This window comes from Dipodomys spectabilis, unplaced genomic scaffold (genome assembly GCF_019054845.1).
Source record: "Dipodomys spectabilis isolate Male_0828 unplaced genomic scaffold, ASM1905484v1 ptg000001l, whole genome shotgun sequence".
Lineage (NCBI taxonomy): Eukaryota > Metazoa > Chordata > Mammalia > Rodentia > Heteromyidae > Dipodomys > Dipodomys spectabilis.
This window is the reverse complement of record NW_024870678.1, coordinates 24,095,940-24,108,914: the sequence shown is the minus strand read 5'-3', so window position 1 is coordinate 24,108,914 and position 12,975 is coordinate 24,095,940. Positions and strand designations below refer to the sequence as shown.

General features: G+C 43.0%; 1 protein-coding gene across 1 annotated transcript in view; it reads right to left on the bottom strand.

The window, feature by feature from the left end:
- Arfgef3 (ARFGEF family member 3) overlaps positions 1 to 12,975 on the bottom strand; it is a 116,843-nt gene that overhangs the window by 48,404 nt on the left and 55,464 nt on the right. Inside the window, exons 9-10 of the mRNA XM_042685993.1 lie at positions 8,288 to 8,392; positions 7,116 to 7,449 (exon numbers count right to left, since the gene is read on the bottom strand). Of these exons, the coding sequence (XP_042541927.1) occupies positions 7,116 to 7,449; positions 8,288 to 8,392 (439 nt within the window). The remainder of the gene's footprint in view (positions 1 to 7,115; positions 7,450 to 8,287; positions 8,393 to 12,975) is intronic.

Here is a 12,975-nt window from a genome sequence, read left to right as displayed (position 1 = left end):
AAAAGAAAGAAAGAAAGAAAGAAAGTGTGCAAAATTCCATCTCCAAATAGCAGAAAGCCAGGCTGAAAGTCTGGCTCAAGTGACAGATGATCAAGTTAGGAATTGTGAGATCCCATGTTCAAGTCCCAGGACCCTAGAAAATACTTGTGTTTCTATTCTTTTGTGGGATTTGACTGAAATGTCACCGTCCAAGATTTTCTGTCTTATTTTGCTTCCAAGTTTGGCTAGCTTCATCTTGGGTGAAATATCTCCATTTTCTATTATCTGTAAAAGTTCATGTTATACTTATTTCTAAAGCTGTATGAGGCCATATTTCCTTTAATGGAAAGATTTAAGATAGGGCCTCATTCTTTTAACAATAATAAACTACTTAAGCCTTCAATTTATTCTTTGTGTGTGTATATGTGTGCATGTATGTGCGAGCATATGCCCATGAGTCAGTTGTGGATCTTGAACTCAGGGCCTGAGTGCAATCCCTGAGGTTTTTCGCTCAAGGCTAGTGCTCTATCACTTTAAGCCTCATATCTCAGCCTCCTGAGTAGGGAGGATTACAGGTGGGAGCCACTGGAAGTGTATTATTCCCAAGGAAATCGATAGATTTTTATCTACATTTTATTTGAGGCTTAAAGTTGTCTTAATGCCCTCTTCTATTTCTTCAAGTGTCTACATCATATATAACAAAGTTTTGAAATATGCACATGTTATAGGATAGATTAAGTTAAATAAAGTATGCTTTACTAGACATAATTTTTTTGTGGGGAGAAACCTACTTTCTTACCAACTTTCAAAATAGGATGCCTTGTTATAACTATAGTGCCTATGTGGAGGAACTGATTTTAATTTAAAACTTTGCAGCCTTTGACCAGCATCTCCTGAATTTCCATTCCTCTGGCCCCTAGCAAGTACCATTCTACTCTGCTTTTGTGAGTTCAAATTCTAGTTTCCACATGTAAGTGAGATCATCATGTGGCATTCATCTTTCTTGCTTGATTTCTCTTTAAATACTGCGCTGCAGGTGCATTCATGTTTTTACAAGTGATAGGATCTCTTCCTTAGGATTGCATCGTATTCCATCAATGCTATTTTTATTAAATGTAAATTGTATTTAAAGTATATCGTTTCTGAAACTTGCCGTAGAATGCTTTGATAGTGGCTTCCTATAATACTGTGTGAAGACACTATAAATGAGCAACTCTTGTAACCATATGCACCCTCTATTTCTGAGGATACTTGTCTTTAAGTTGTTTTACAATTTTTTTTTGGACTACAACCCAGTTGTCACCCCTGCTCCACCTAAATGGGGAAACCCATCCATCGTATCTTCCCTGGATTATCAGCGAGACAACTTGCAGCTTCTGAACAACTTGCAACCTCAGGGTGCCATGACTGCCCATATCTGCTTGATATTACACACTCTCCTGCTTTCTCCTTGCTCGTCTCCTTTCTGCTTCTCTGTATGTATTATGCTTCTTTGTACAACTTCCCACGTTAGAGAATTCACATGTTAATTTCAGGCTTTCTCCTTTTTAATAAAAAATAGTAAGGCTGCAGTTAGCGTCTTATGCTCTGCACTAGCTAGCTTCTCACAAGTTGATGAGTAGCATTTTCATAATTATATAGTTCCAACCAATTCTTAATTCCATAGGGTATAAGTCTTTACTGAAAAGTGACATTTTGAGGTTGGACATCCCATTGCTATAATCACTGATTTTCGAATTGACATTCGCTCCAGGCAAAGCAGGGAAAGGTATACTCAGAGTATTAAGCAAGCCAGGAATCAGTGGCTCATGCCTGCAATCCTAGCCACTCAAGAGATAGAGATCTGAGGATTGCAGTTGAAAGCCAGCCCAGGCAAGCAAGCAAGCAAACAATAACAACAAAAACCTATGAGACTCTTAGCTCCAATTAACAATCAAAAAGTCAGAAGTAAATGTGTTGCTCAAGTGGTAGAACACCAGCCTTGAGCAAAAAAAGTAAGGGACAATATTGAGGTCCTGAGTTCAAGGCCCAGTATCGGTGTGTGCACATACCCCTGCCTCCCTACACATAATTATTAAGCAAAAATATCAGCATTTTAAGGATCTTCTCTTCCTTCATAGTTGTTCTTACTATAGGAAATAGACACTTCTGCTATCTGGGAAGGAAATAGAAAAAGCTTCTACATTTCCCCCCTCCCCATTCATTTCTTTAATATCAAGAGTAAAAGATAGTGCTGAGGCTAACATCAGTTAGGTCTAAACTCTTTCTCTCTCTGTCTCTCTCTCTGTCTCTCTCCCTCTCTGTCTGTCTCCCTCTCTGTCTCTGTCTCTCTCTCTCTCCCTCTCTGTCTCTCTGTTTCTCTGTCTCTCTCTCTCCCTCTGTCTCTGTCTCTCTCCCTTCTCCCTGTCTCTTTATAACTCCTTTTTGTATATATTTTTATTGTAAAAATACTGCTCAGAGGGGTTACAGTTACATGAATAAGGTAATGAGTACATTTCCTGTCTAGCATTGTTACTTCCTCCTTTGTTTTTCTCCTACCATCTCTTCCTTCCCCACCTTCCTAACTCCTCCCTCCCCCCACTCCCCAAATTGTAAAGTTCATTTTCAGCATAGTGTCCTGTACATCTCAATCCCCATGGCTAGACTTGTGGGCTCCACCTCTAGCTGAAAGGGAAGTGCATTTGGGGACAGGAGCTGTGGTTGTGTTTGGTGTTAGGGCTGGTGCATGCTGAGATTGTGCTGTACCACCAGGCTGCAGCCCTGGCCCCAGGGATAGGACTTCTAAACCCTTGTCTTTTGGGAATACCACCACTTCTCTAACCCAACCTTGCCTATAATAAATTAATGTGTCAATTTCTATATGAAATCTTGTGCCTGTCAACTGCTTCTGAATCTGGAGGGGCAGGGGACAGAAGGACTAGGCTTTTGAAGAACCAACAAATATCACAAGAAAGCCAAGACCTTGCAGTCTTAGCTTCTCCTGGCTGGCATGAGTGAATGCCCAGGTGTGATGGACACTTCTAAAGCCCAGCCACAGGAGAGACGATGAAAGGAATCAGTGTGTACATTTTGGCAGTTCATCTTTTTGGTTTATTTTTGGGAGGTGGGGAGTGAAAACACAAAAGAGAATGTAGTTTGGAAAATACAATGTCTCACATGTTTTTAATTATGAGGCACATAGTGCATATGGCTGATTGACACAAGAATGACAACAGGGAAATAATAAACCAAGCTTTCAAACGTTAAAAGGCCAAACAAACATCCTGGTACTGAGTGCTTTTCTTTGTGTGCATAATCCCTGGATATTTTTGTGTCTAGGTAACCAACTTCTCTGAATGATCAGTTTTATTGTATAGAGAAGAGGCACTGCTTTTCAGAACAACCTGGCTGAATTCATCTGCTGACCTCCATGAGGTAGCACTAGCCACATGTACTACTTGAGATTAACGGCCTAATTCTAGTGTTACCTCCCCCAAGTGAACTTGGAAAGAAATGTACAGTTCAATGCTAGGGGACATGCACAAAATTCCATATATATATAACTGTATTTGAGGAGAAAAGAAGCTTGCTCTGTGTCATCGTGGGAGGCAATCAGTGGGATGGGACACACCATTAATTGCTAAAGGGTAGAATGGAATTTAAAGAAGAGCAAATGTACCGGGCACAGGTTGCTCACGCCTGTAAATCCTAGCTACTCAGGAGGCTGAGATCTGAGGATTGTAGTTCGAAGCCAGCCTGGGCAGAAGAGTCTGTAAGAGTTTTATCTCTAATTAGCCAGCAAAAAAGCTGGAAGTAGAGGTGTGGTTCAAGTGTTAGAGTACTAGCTTGAGTGAAAAAGTCAAGTAAACATTCAAGGTCTTGAGTTTAAACCCAGTACTGGCATTTTAAAAAAGTAAATAAAAAAAAGAAGAGCAAGATCAGTGATCTGAGGATGCAGAGACACAAAGGAGAATTTTGATAGCAAAGAGGTAGCTGTACTTAGAACACTTAATTTACTTCTGAACCTGACTGCTCACAAAATGTAGGTAGGACTTCCGGTAAGCAACGTCTCCCCCCATAGCTGCAGTTTCCCCATCTGAGCACAATCCATCAGCCTAAGGGGATGAAGTGCCAGGAAGCTCTGGCTTGTTGTGATGAACTACTCAACTCTGTGACGTGGAAGTGGCCATGAGAACGGAGGTGGAGCGGGAACAACTAATAGAGGCACATGGTGGGGTGGGCAAGCCAGTCAGATAAGGAAAAGTTGCACCTGGGAGATGATGGAAAATGAGAATGACGGTAGAAGGCTCTGGAAGTGGTAGAGTAACTCTGATGATGGAAAAGGCTATAAAGAACCATGAGAGAACCCTGGGCAGTGGCAAACTTGTTAACAATGGTGGTTTGTGAGTAGAAGTCCAGTAAGACAAAAGGGAAAAGGCAGACAGGAGAGAAGGAAATGAGCCAGAACGGAGCTGGCTGTTTGTGGTCTCCCTATCTTTTCTTTTCTTCTTCTTTATAATAGCACTAAAAATCTATACATTTCACGTGGCACCTTATGCTTACCAAGTACTTATACATACGTTACCCTATTTTTTTCTTCTAAGTGTCTTTAATGAAGTAAAAAATTTCTATACCAATTTGAGGTGTATAACTACCCAGTTTAAAGGAAGAAAAAATTTTGAGGTGCTTGAGTTTGCTTTGTAGTAAATATTTTCTTTATCAGCTGTAAATGAACTTGTAAATGTGGAAGTACTTTAAAGAAGGACAGATGTGAGAATTGTAAACTCAGTGTTAACTGACTTAAGTCCTGTCATCTAGCTGGTGGGTGACAGAGAGGGGGTTTGAACCCCAACTCTTATACTCAGGCATGAAAATGGAAGCTGAGCCAGTACCAGGAAGGAGTCTTCCCAAGATCACCTGCACTGTCATGTCAGTGTCAAATTGAGAAACAAGTGAGAAATCTGGCTTTGCACCTTTCTTTTTCATTGACATCTTGGGCCAATCATTTGACCTTTAAAGCTTTATTTATTTAGCAAAACAGAAAATCCATTTTTCCTAGCTTTGCACCTTTTTCCCCTTTGGCACCTTGGGCAAATAATTTGACCTTTAAAGCCTTAGTTTTTTGTTGAGATAGGAAAAAAAAATCCCTGTTCTCAGTCTTTATATTTCTCTGTGGATCATCTAGGGGAGTAACGTACTGGGCTCTCTTCCTCTCCCTCTCCCTTCCCCCAATGGAGGGGGGGGCGGGCTTTACCTGAATTTAGGAAAATCTGCTGAGCATCTGTGGCCATGCCTCCCTCTCTTTTCTTCTTAGGGATCTGTACACTCAAAGGAAAGCTTTCCCTCTGCCCGACTCCTCCAAGCTGAATAGGAGCTGGAACACAGGGGTATCCTTGGTGGAGGCCTGCTGTGTGGGTGATGGCCAGGTAGTCTCTCTCACTTGATTTTAAGGCAGTGCTATCCTCACCAACCTACCTAGGATGGACTTTTGATCATCATTGACTGAAGCAATGAGGGGAAATGAAGTTGTACTCTATTAGTAACAGTAACGTTCACGCAGAAACTCACAAAGTTATTCAACCATTACAAGTATATATGTGAAGTGCTCAACATATGGTAGAAAAAAAATAAAGAGGTTATTATTGTGTGTAAACAGATTTTCCTTAACCAGAAGCTAAGCCTTGATTATTCATGCACTTCTAAAAATGTTGGGTCAGAGCTCTCCATTGTTAATCATGGTCAAATCTCATTAATTCTACCATTAATTCTCATTAATTGTTCTACCAAGAACAATTCCCATCGAACATTCTGCTGTTTGGGCTTCACTGCTGCAGCCTGATGGCAAAAGGCACATTATTATTTCAAAAGGGATGCAATAAGATACACATGTATTGTGCCACTGATGAGGTTCAGTGGCCTACTGCCTTCATGGCTACCCTGCCAAGCACAAGAGACAGCGGAGGGTCAAGGCTGAGAGAGTTAATGCAACCAGAACTGGTTGAAGGGTCATCAAAATGCTGTACGTGGCAGGTCGGCATAATACACATTCCCTCATGGGTTCCCCGAGGGACCACCACCTAAACTCGAGGGACATTCTAGCACCTAGTTCAGCTTAATAACCTCAGTGATTCACTATGCAATACATTTTCTAGTTTCTTTTTTAAAAAAGTAACTCGTACAGAAATTTGTGGCCACTCTTGCTTAAACTAAATCAATGTTCAACAAGGGGATTTTATTACACGGGGATTTGGGATGCTAGGTATTCTAAGGAAATGCTACCTGACTCTTTGTGAACAGGTTCCCTAAATACAAAAATAATGGCCTGGTGCCTCGTGCCTACAATCCTATTTACTCAGGAGGCTGAGATCTGCGGATTCCACTTCAAATCTAAGCAGATAGATCCATGAGATGCTCCAATTAACCAGCAAAAAGCCTGAAGTGAAGCTGTGGCTCAAGTAGGAAAGTGCCAGCCTTGAGCGAAAAGCTAAGGGACAGTGCCAAGGCCTTCAGTTTAAGTCCCAGGACCAACACACACACACACACACACATACACACACACACATGCATATGCACACGCGCACGTGCACACGCACACACACACACACACACACACCATTTTTCTTGTTAATTCTTTGGGATAAAGTTAAGAATCCTTTCTGCAATGTTTACAAGAGAACCCAAGCTCTCCCTCAAAACCACAGGGTACACTGGGAAGGCTGCTGCTACTGGACCTCCATGTCCACTCCACACTTATGAGATTTGGGAGAAATGAGTCATTAGAAGGAATGGGGAAAAGGGATTGGTGAAGCTCTTTTTTAAGATAACATACAATATGAGAACAAAGTCATTTGAGATCTGATTTTGGCAAAGGAAGATAAACACACACGTTTGCACCAATGGCACTTAAGCTGGAAGAATAAAATCTCATCGTAGGTCCAGTCAGGTGAACACGACATGGCTTTTTAACAAACATAGAGCTAATTATCCAACAGCAGTATTATCAGTGTTCCCCAAACCCAGGCACACACCCCAGCTTGAGTTCTTTCTTGCTGGGCTCTGAGTGGTAATCATGAAGCTCCAGCAAGGGATGACAACCATTTTGAGTACTTACTGCATGCAAGACCCTGCTTTCTGTAGCCTCCTCCAGGCCTCCTTACCTCTTTCATGATTTTGATGGCTTCCACACGGTGCTGGGGTGGAGGATACAGCAGCACGCGGTGATAGAGGGACTGGAGCACAGGTTTCATGGAGTCCATCGACCCCACCAGCCTCACGAGCTCAGCTGCCAGATAATAGATGGTGCGAGCCACAGGCCCACTGAGGGCTGGAGCCGTGCAGGAGCAGCCAGAGCCCCGGCCATGGTCAGACACCCCTGGAGAGGCAGAGTCTGACTCCACGCTTGCGCTGGTATTGCTGCTATGCGCAGAGGTGATGGTTTTGTCGTGAATGGGGTTCCCCAGGATCACGATGAGAGCAGGGCACAGGCTTTTCCTGCGAGACACAGGAAGGAAAGCGAGTTTCGCCAGCAGCCAGGGGATTAGATATAACTACAAGCCTTGGGCAAATACCAGAATGCCACAAGAGTGGCAGGAAAGCTGGGCTCCTAACTGCTCCTTTTGGTTCTGTTCTGCCTCAGTTCCATCTTTCCATCAACGTGGGGTATATCAACTGGATAGTTCCCCCCCCCCCCCATTTCTCAAGCTAAACTTGATTAAATAGCAAACGAAGCATCTTTTGTGAAGCGACAAGCTCAAACTGCTTGTAATTTACTACAAATAACAGAATTTCTAATAACAAAAGTCTCACTTTACCACGTGACAGAATTATTTGCATTTATCATGCTAAATTCCCATGTTGACGACTACTATTGAGCATCCTCCCGTCAGTGAGCCCAAGGATCTGAGTCTAGTTTTCTGTCTGTACAACCTGTCGTGTCTCGGAATCTCTGATTGTGAAGAAGATTCTGGCTGTCTGGCCAAGATGGAGACTGATTCAGGGTGGAGCTAACAGAACAGACAGGTCCTTCGCTCTGGCAACTGAGCACATTTCTGAAGTGTTGCTATGCTGTTGGAACTAACTGAGAATCCAGAAAGTCTCCTGGCTCCGATCTCTTTAGATCCAATGAAGCATATTTGTTATAATAATCATCAGTTTCTGTATGGATTTTGGTTTTATGCGTGTAAACAAAGCAATTAAGACTATTTTCCTCTAAGACATTTATGCATGGATGAAACCATTGGTTTCAGGTCACAGGTGCTGTGAAACGGGGCTGGAGACATGCTACAGGAGGCTGCCCCCAGGTGGGTGGAGTGCAGGAATAGGGTCTCACCAGATGAGATCTGTGAAGCCCCTGTGCAGGTGCATAGAAGAGGAGGAGCTGCTGAGCATAGAGAGAATGCACTCCAGGTACAGAAGTTGTAGCTGCTGGCTCTCACTGAGGAAAACAAAACCAACACACATTTAATATTCAAGGGCACACACACACACAGAGTTATATAATAATATATTATGTGGTATGTAATATATTAATATATTTGTATTAATTTATTGAGTAAATTAAATGAATTAATCCAGCAATTTTTATGGAATATTCAGAAAGAAGAGAGATCTGGAAGTAAAAAAAAATATTGTAGTTCTTCTTTTGATTTAAAATAAATGCCCAAAGGGAAGCATCAGTTTAAATAACTCCCAGGAGAGGGGATGGGAGGAAAGGCATGGCTCTCTACAGGAAACTAGAAACTCAAGGAGCTGGAGTAAAAAAAAAGAAGAAGAAAGCTAACCATCTCAAGGAGAACACCTGCCATCCAAACACCCGGGAAAGACTATACAAGTGTCAGAGGAGCAGGACAGGATATGGCTGGGACGGGGAGGTCACCTCATTTGAATTCTATGTTCAATGTCCAAAATTGACTCGAGGCTCTAAAACTGGTTAGCAAGCTACAACCTAGTGGCAAAATCTTGCTCTAGGCCTGTGAACTAAAAACAATTTTCATGTTTTAAAACTAAATAAAAGCAAAGCAAACAGAAGACAGAGATAGCATATGGACCTTTATAGAAAAAGTTTAGTAACTTGTTTCCTTCTCTTCCTCCTCCTCCTCCTCCTCTTCTTCCTCCTCTACCTCCTTCTCCCACTCCTTCTCCTCCTCTTCTCCTTCTCTTTTTCTCCTCTGTCTCCTTCTCCTCCTCTTCTCCCCCTCCTCCTTTCTATTTTGTATGTAGGTAAGAGATTGAAGCTTGAACGTAGTACTTGACACTTTGCCCATTGGCTAGCATTCTACAAACTAAGCCATGCCTCCAACCTCTAGTAACTTGTATTCTAAAACAACAACAACAAAACCCTCGTTAAAAATGTAATAATAAAACAAAACAAAACAAACTGCACAATGATTAAAACAGTGGGTTTTTGTTTTGTTTTGTTTGCTTGGTTTTCATGCCAGTCCTAGGGCTTGAATTCAGAGTCTGGACACTGTCCTTGAGTTTTTTTGCTCAAGCTAGCACTCTACTACATGAGCCACAGCTCCATTTCCAGCTTCATTGGAGACACGAGTTTCATGGACTTGTCTGCCAGGGACTGGCTTTGAATCTTGATCCTTAGATCTCAGCCTCCTGAGTAGCTATGATGACAGATGTGAGCCCTTGGTGCCTGGCTAAAGACATTGTTTTCAAAAGAGTTGTTGTGGGCTGGGAAGGTGGCTCAGTGGTACAGCACTTGCCTTGCATGCATGAGGCCCTGGGTTCAATTCCTCAGCACCACATAAGCAGGGAAAAAAAAGCCGGAAGTGGCGCTGTGGCTCAAGTGGTAGAGCACTAGCCTTGAGCTGAAGAGCTGAGGGACAGCGCCCAGGCCCAGAGTTCAGGCCCCCCCCCCCCCAAAAAAAAGTTGTTGCTTATATTTGGATATGTCCCGACACATCCTCTGAGAATGGAAGAAAGATGCATAAGGGCTAAGTTGTCACAAAAATTGCTACTGTTTTCCAGGAGGAAGGTAATGGCTGAGAAAGGCAAGAAATAATTAGCCTCTTGGGGGCCAGATGTGGATTCCGTATTCCTAGGCTCTTCCCTCCCACAGGCTTGTCTACATGTTTGAACAAGACATAGTTCCACTCTTGTGGGACGAAACAGACAAGTGAGCAAGCAGATCAGCGCTGGCATGAAGGGCTGCAAAGTAATGGTTTAATACAAGTTTGCATGTGACCACATATGAGGTATACTAACTTAGAAAGGCCTAGAACTTTAAATGGATCACAGCGAAGATGGGAAGTTCGAGTGGGAGTCTGTCACATAATAGATCTGGGAGGGGGTGTGAGGCTCATTAGAGGCAAAGAAGTCAGGTAGGAGAGGTTTGCATCCCAAGCATAGGATGTGAGGATGGTGTCAGCAGGAGGAGCTCCGTAGAGGGGGCAGAGCCCAACGAGGAGTGTCCCATAGTCTCTGCTAAGATATTTCAACCTTATTCTGTACCGAAGACACTTGTGCATGGGATGCCCAGATCTGTGCTTAGAATGTTCAATCTGGGGACTTTTGCATGAATAGACTGGAGCATAAAATTGGAAGGCCACAATGCCAACTACATACTGAATTTTTTTTTTTAAAAAGGGTAGCTCTAAGCCAGGGGCCAGTGGTTCCTGCCTATAATCCTAGCAACTCAGGAAGCTGAGATCTGACAATCACAATTTGAAACCAGCCCAGGCAGGAGAGACTCTTATCTCCAATAAATGAACCAGAACCTCAGAAGTAGAGCCACTGGCTCAAGTGGTAGAGTGTTAGCCTTGAGCAAAAGAAGCTCAGGCCCTGAGTTCAAGCCCCAGGACTAGCACAAAACAAAATAAAAATCAGCTCTGAAAGGATTGCCTTCACTATGTCTCAGATTAATTCTTTTTGACCAATAATTGGACTTTACGTTAGGAAGAATAGTTATTAGATGCCCTACTATAATTTTCACTTTCTCAAACTGTCAGCCTGGAATCACAAAACCAAAATAATTATAGAAAATAAAGGTTCTTAATTTCTGAAAGCACCGGAATAAGTCTAGAAGAAAAGCCAGGGGCAGTCGAGGTGAATTACCACGGTGCTCAGGCGTTAGCCTCGCTGGCAGGGAATGCATTGCCAAGGAAGCTGGCCCGCAAGTCTCCTTGGAGACTGAATGGTGTAGCTTCTCTGTAGGCTACAGTAGTCTAGAAAACAAGTGCTCGTGGCCTTGCATGAGTCAGGCCACTGAACGGAGATATTGAAAATGCAAGCACCCTCCACCCACTACAGATACTAACATTCATGCACAGTATATGTGCTTTTTATTCACATTTGCCTGCAGACAGACACATGTGGAGAAGGGAGATTCACAGGGTCAGATGGAGCCTAGAAGTCAGCCAGCTTTTCCAAAACACATGAAAGAAAAAATCTGTCCATGTAGGAGGCCCGGGGAGTCAGTCTTTCACTGGAGCATGTCATGCTTGGTAGGATGAGTATCTGCTTGGTATTCTCTGCCCATCACTGTTGCTCACGGAGCACATCTGGAGCACAACTCTTGGGAGGAGATGGGTGAGCCACCAGGACTGAGCGGCCATCAGGACTGAGAAGCCACCAGGACTGAGAAGCCAAGCGTACCCTCTTGGGAGAGAATGGGACTGAGCAAGGGTACCAGGAGGGCAACTGGCAGCATGTTTGGGACTCTGCAGTCCTCAGACTTTCTGTTTTAAAACCTTTTTTTTTTTGTTCTTTGTTTTAGGGACAGATCTGGATTCAATTAGCGAAAGAGAAAAGGAGATGAGCGCTGGTGACTCATGCCTATAATCCTAGCTATTCATAAGGCTAAGATCTAAAGATTAGGGTTTGAAGCCCGCCCAGGTAGAAAAAGTCCATGAGACTGTTATTTCCAGTTAACTACCAAAAAGCTGGAAGTGGAGCTGTGGCTCAAGTGGTAGAATGCCAGGCTTGGGCAAAAAGCAAAGGGACTATGGAAGGCCCTAAATTTAAGCCCTAGTAGAGGAGGTTGGGGGGAGGGGGAAGGAAGGGAGGAAGGGAGAGATGCACTATGTAAGACATGGAGTTAGAATGAGTGATAAACCCACTACGGCTGGCATGGTTGTCTCCCATCCTGTCTGATGCTCTGTGCTTGGAGGAGATAAAATTGGGAGAGAGTGGCAGATGACAGACAGGCAGCAAACAAATACATAGCCCTCTGAATCCAATTATTCTTCTAGAATTGCTCAAGCAGGATCATGTTACTCAACATGCCTAATATAGAACTTTATTAATATCCTATCTCCAAGGCCTGTGGGTAAGCTGTGCTGTGTATCTGAATCTATTTTCTGAATTCTCCCAAGAAAAACTGAACAGATCATGAACACACACTCCTATGGAGCCGAAGGCCCATGAGAGACATGGGCTTTGGTTTGGGAAGCAGTTGTTGAGAAGGATCGGACACCTGGGATATCAGAAGCAGAACCAATTTACCAGGCAGAGAAGATATCAAGTTCAGCTAAGAGAAATAAGGAATTAAGGCATTGGCATCAGAAAAAAGCACACAGATGCGCGCTCAGGAGACTGCACAGGCACAAACTGACCATGTACACATTAAAGGTTTTCGGTCACAGCTACACTGATCATGCTGTACCACAACTTCTTTAGCAATGTACCCTCTACCTTAGGGTAATGTAATCATGATAGGAAAAACCAAAATGAAACAAGCAAACAAGTGTTGGGGCAGAATTATCACCGGGGCTTTGCGTAAAAGAAATACAAGCAAAATTATAAGAATTCTATGGAAACCATTAAGTGTTGCAACAATATGCCTGAAGCCATCTTTGACCTGAAATTCAATGAGAACTTCTAAAAAGAAAACTCATGAATATGTCACAATAATTATTTCCCTCGTTTGAAGCCTATCCACAGGGTGAAGAACTACTTTCAGTGTTCTGATAGCATTTATGGCTGGCTCTTACGATGTGTGGGCACACTTCTAATGCATGTCTTTGGCCAACAAACTATAGTCAAAGTTTTGTCATAAGAAACTCAATG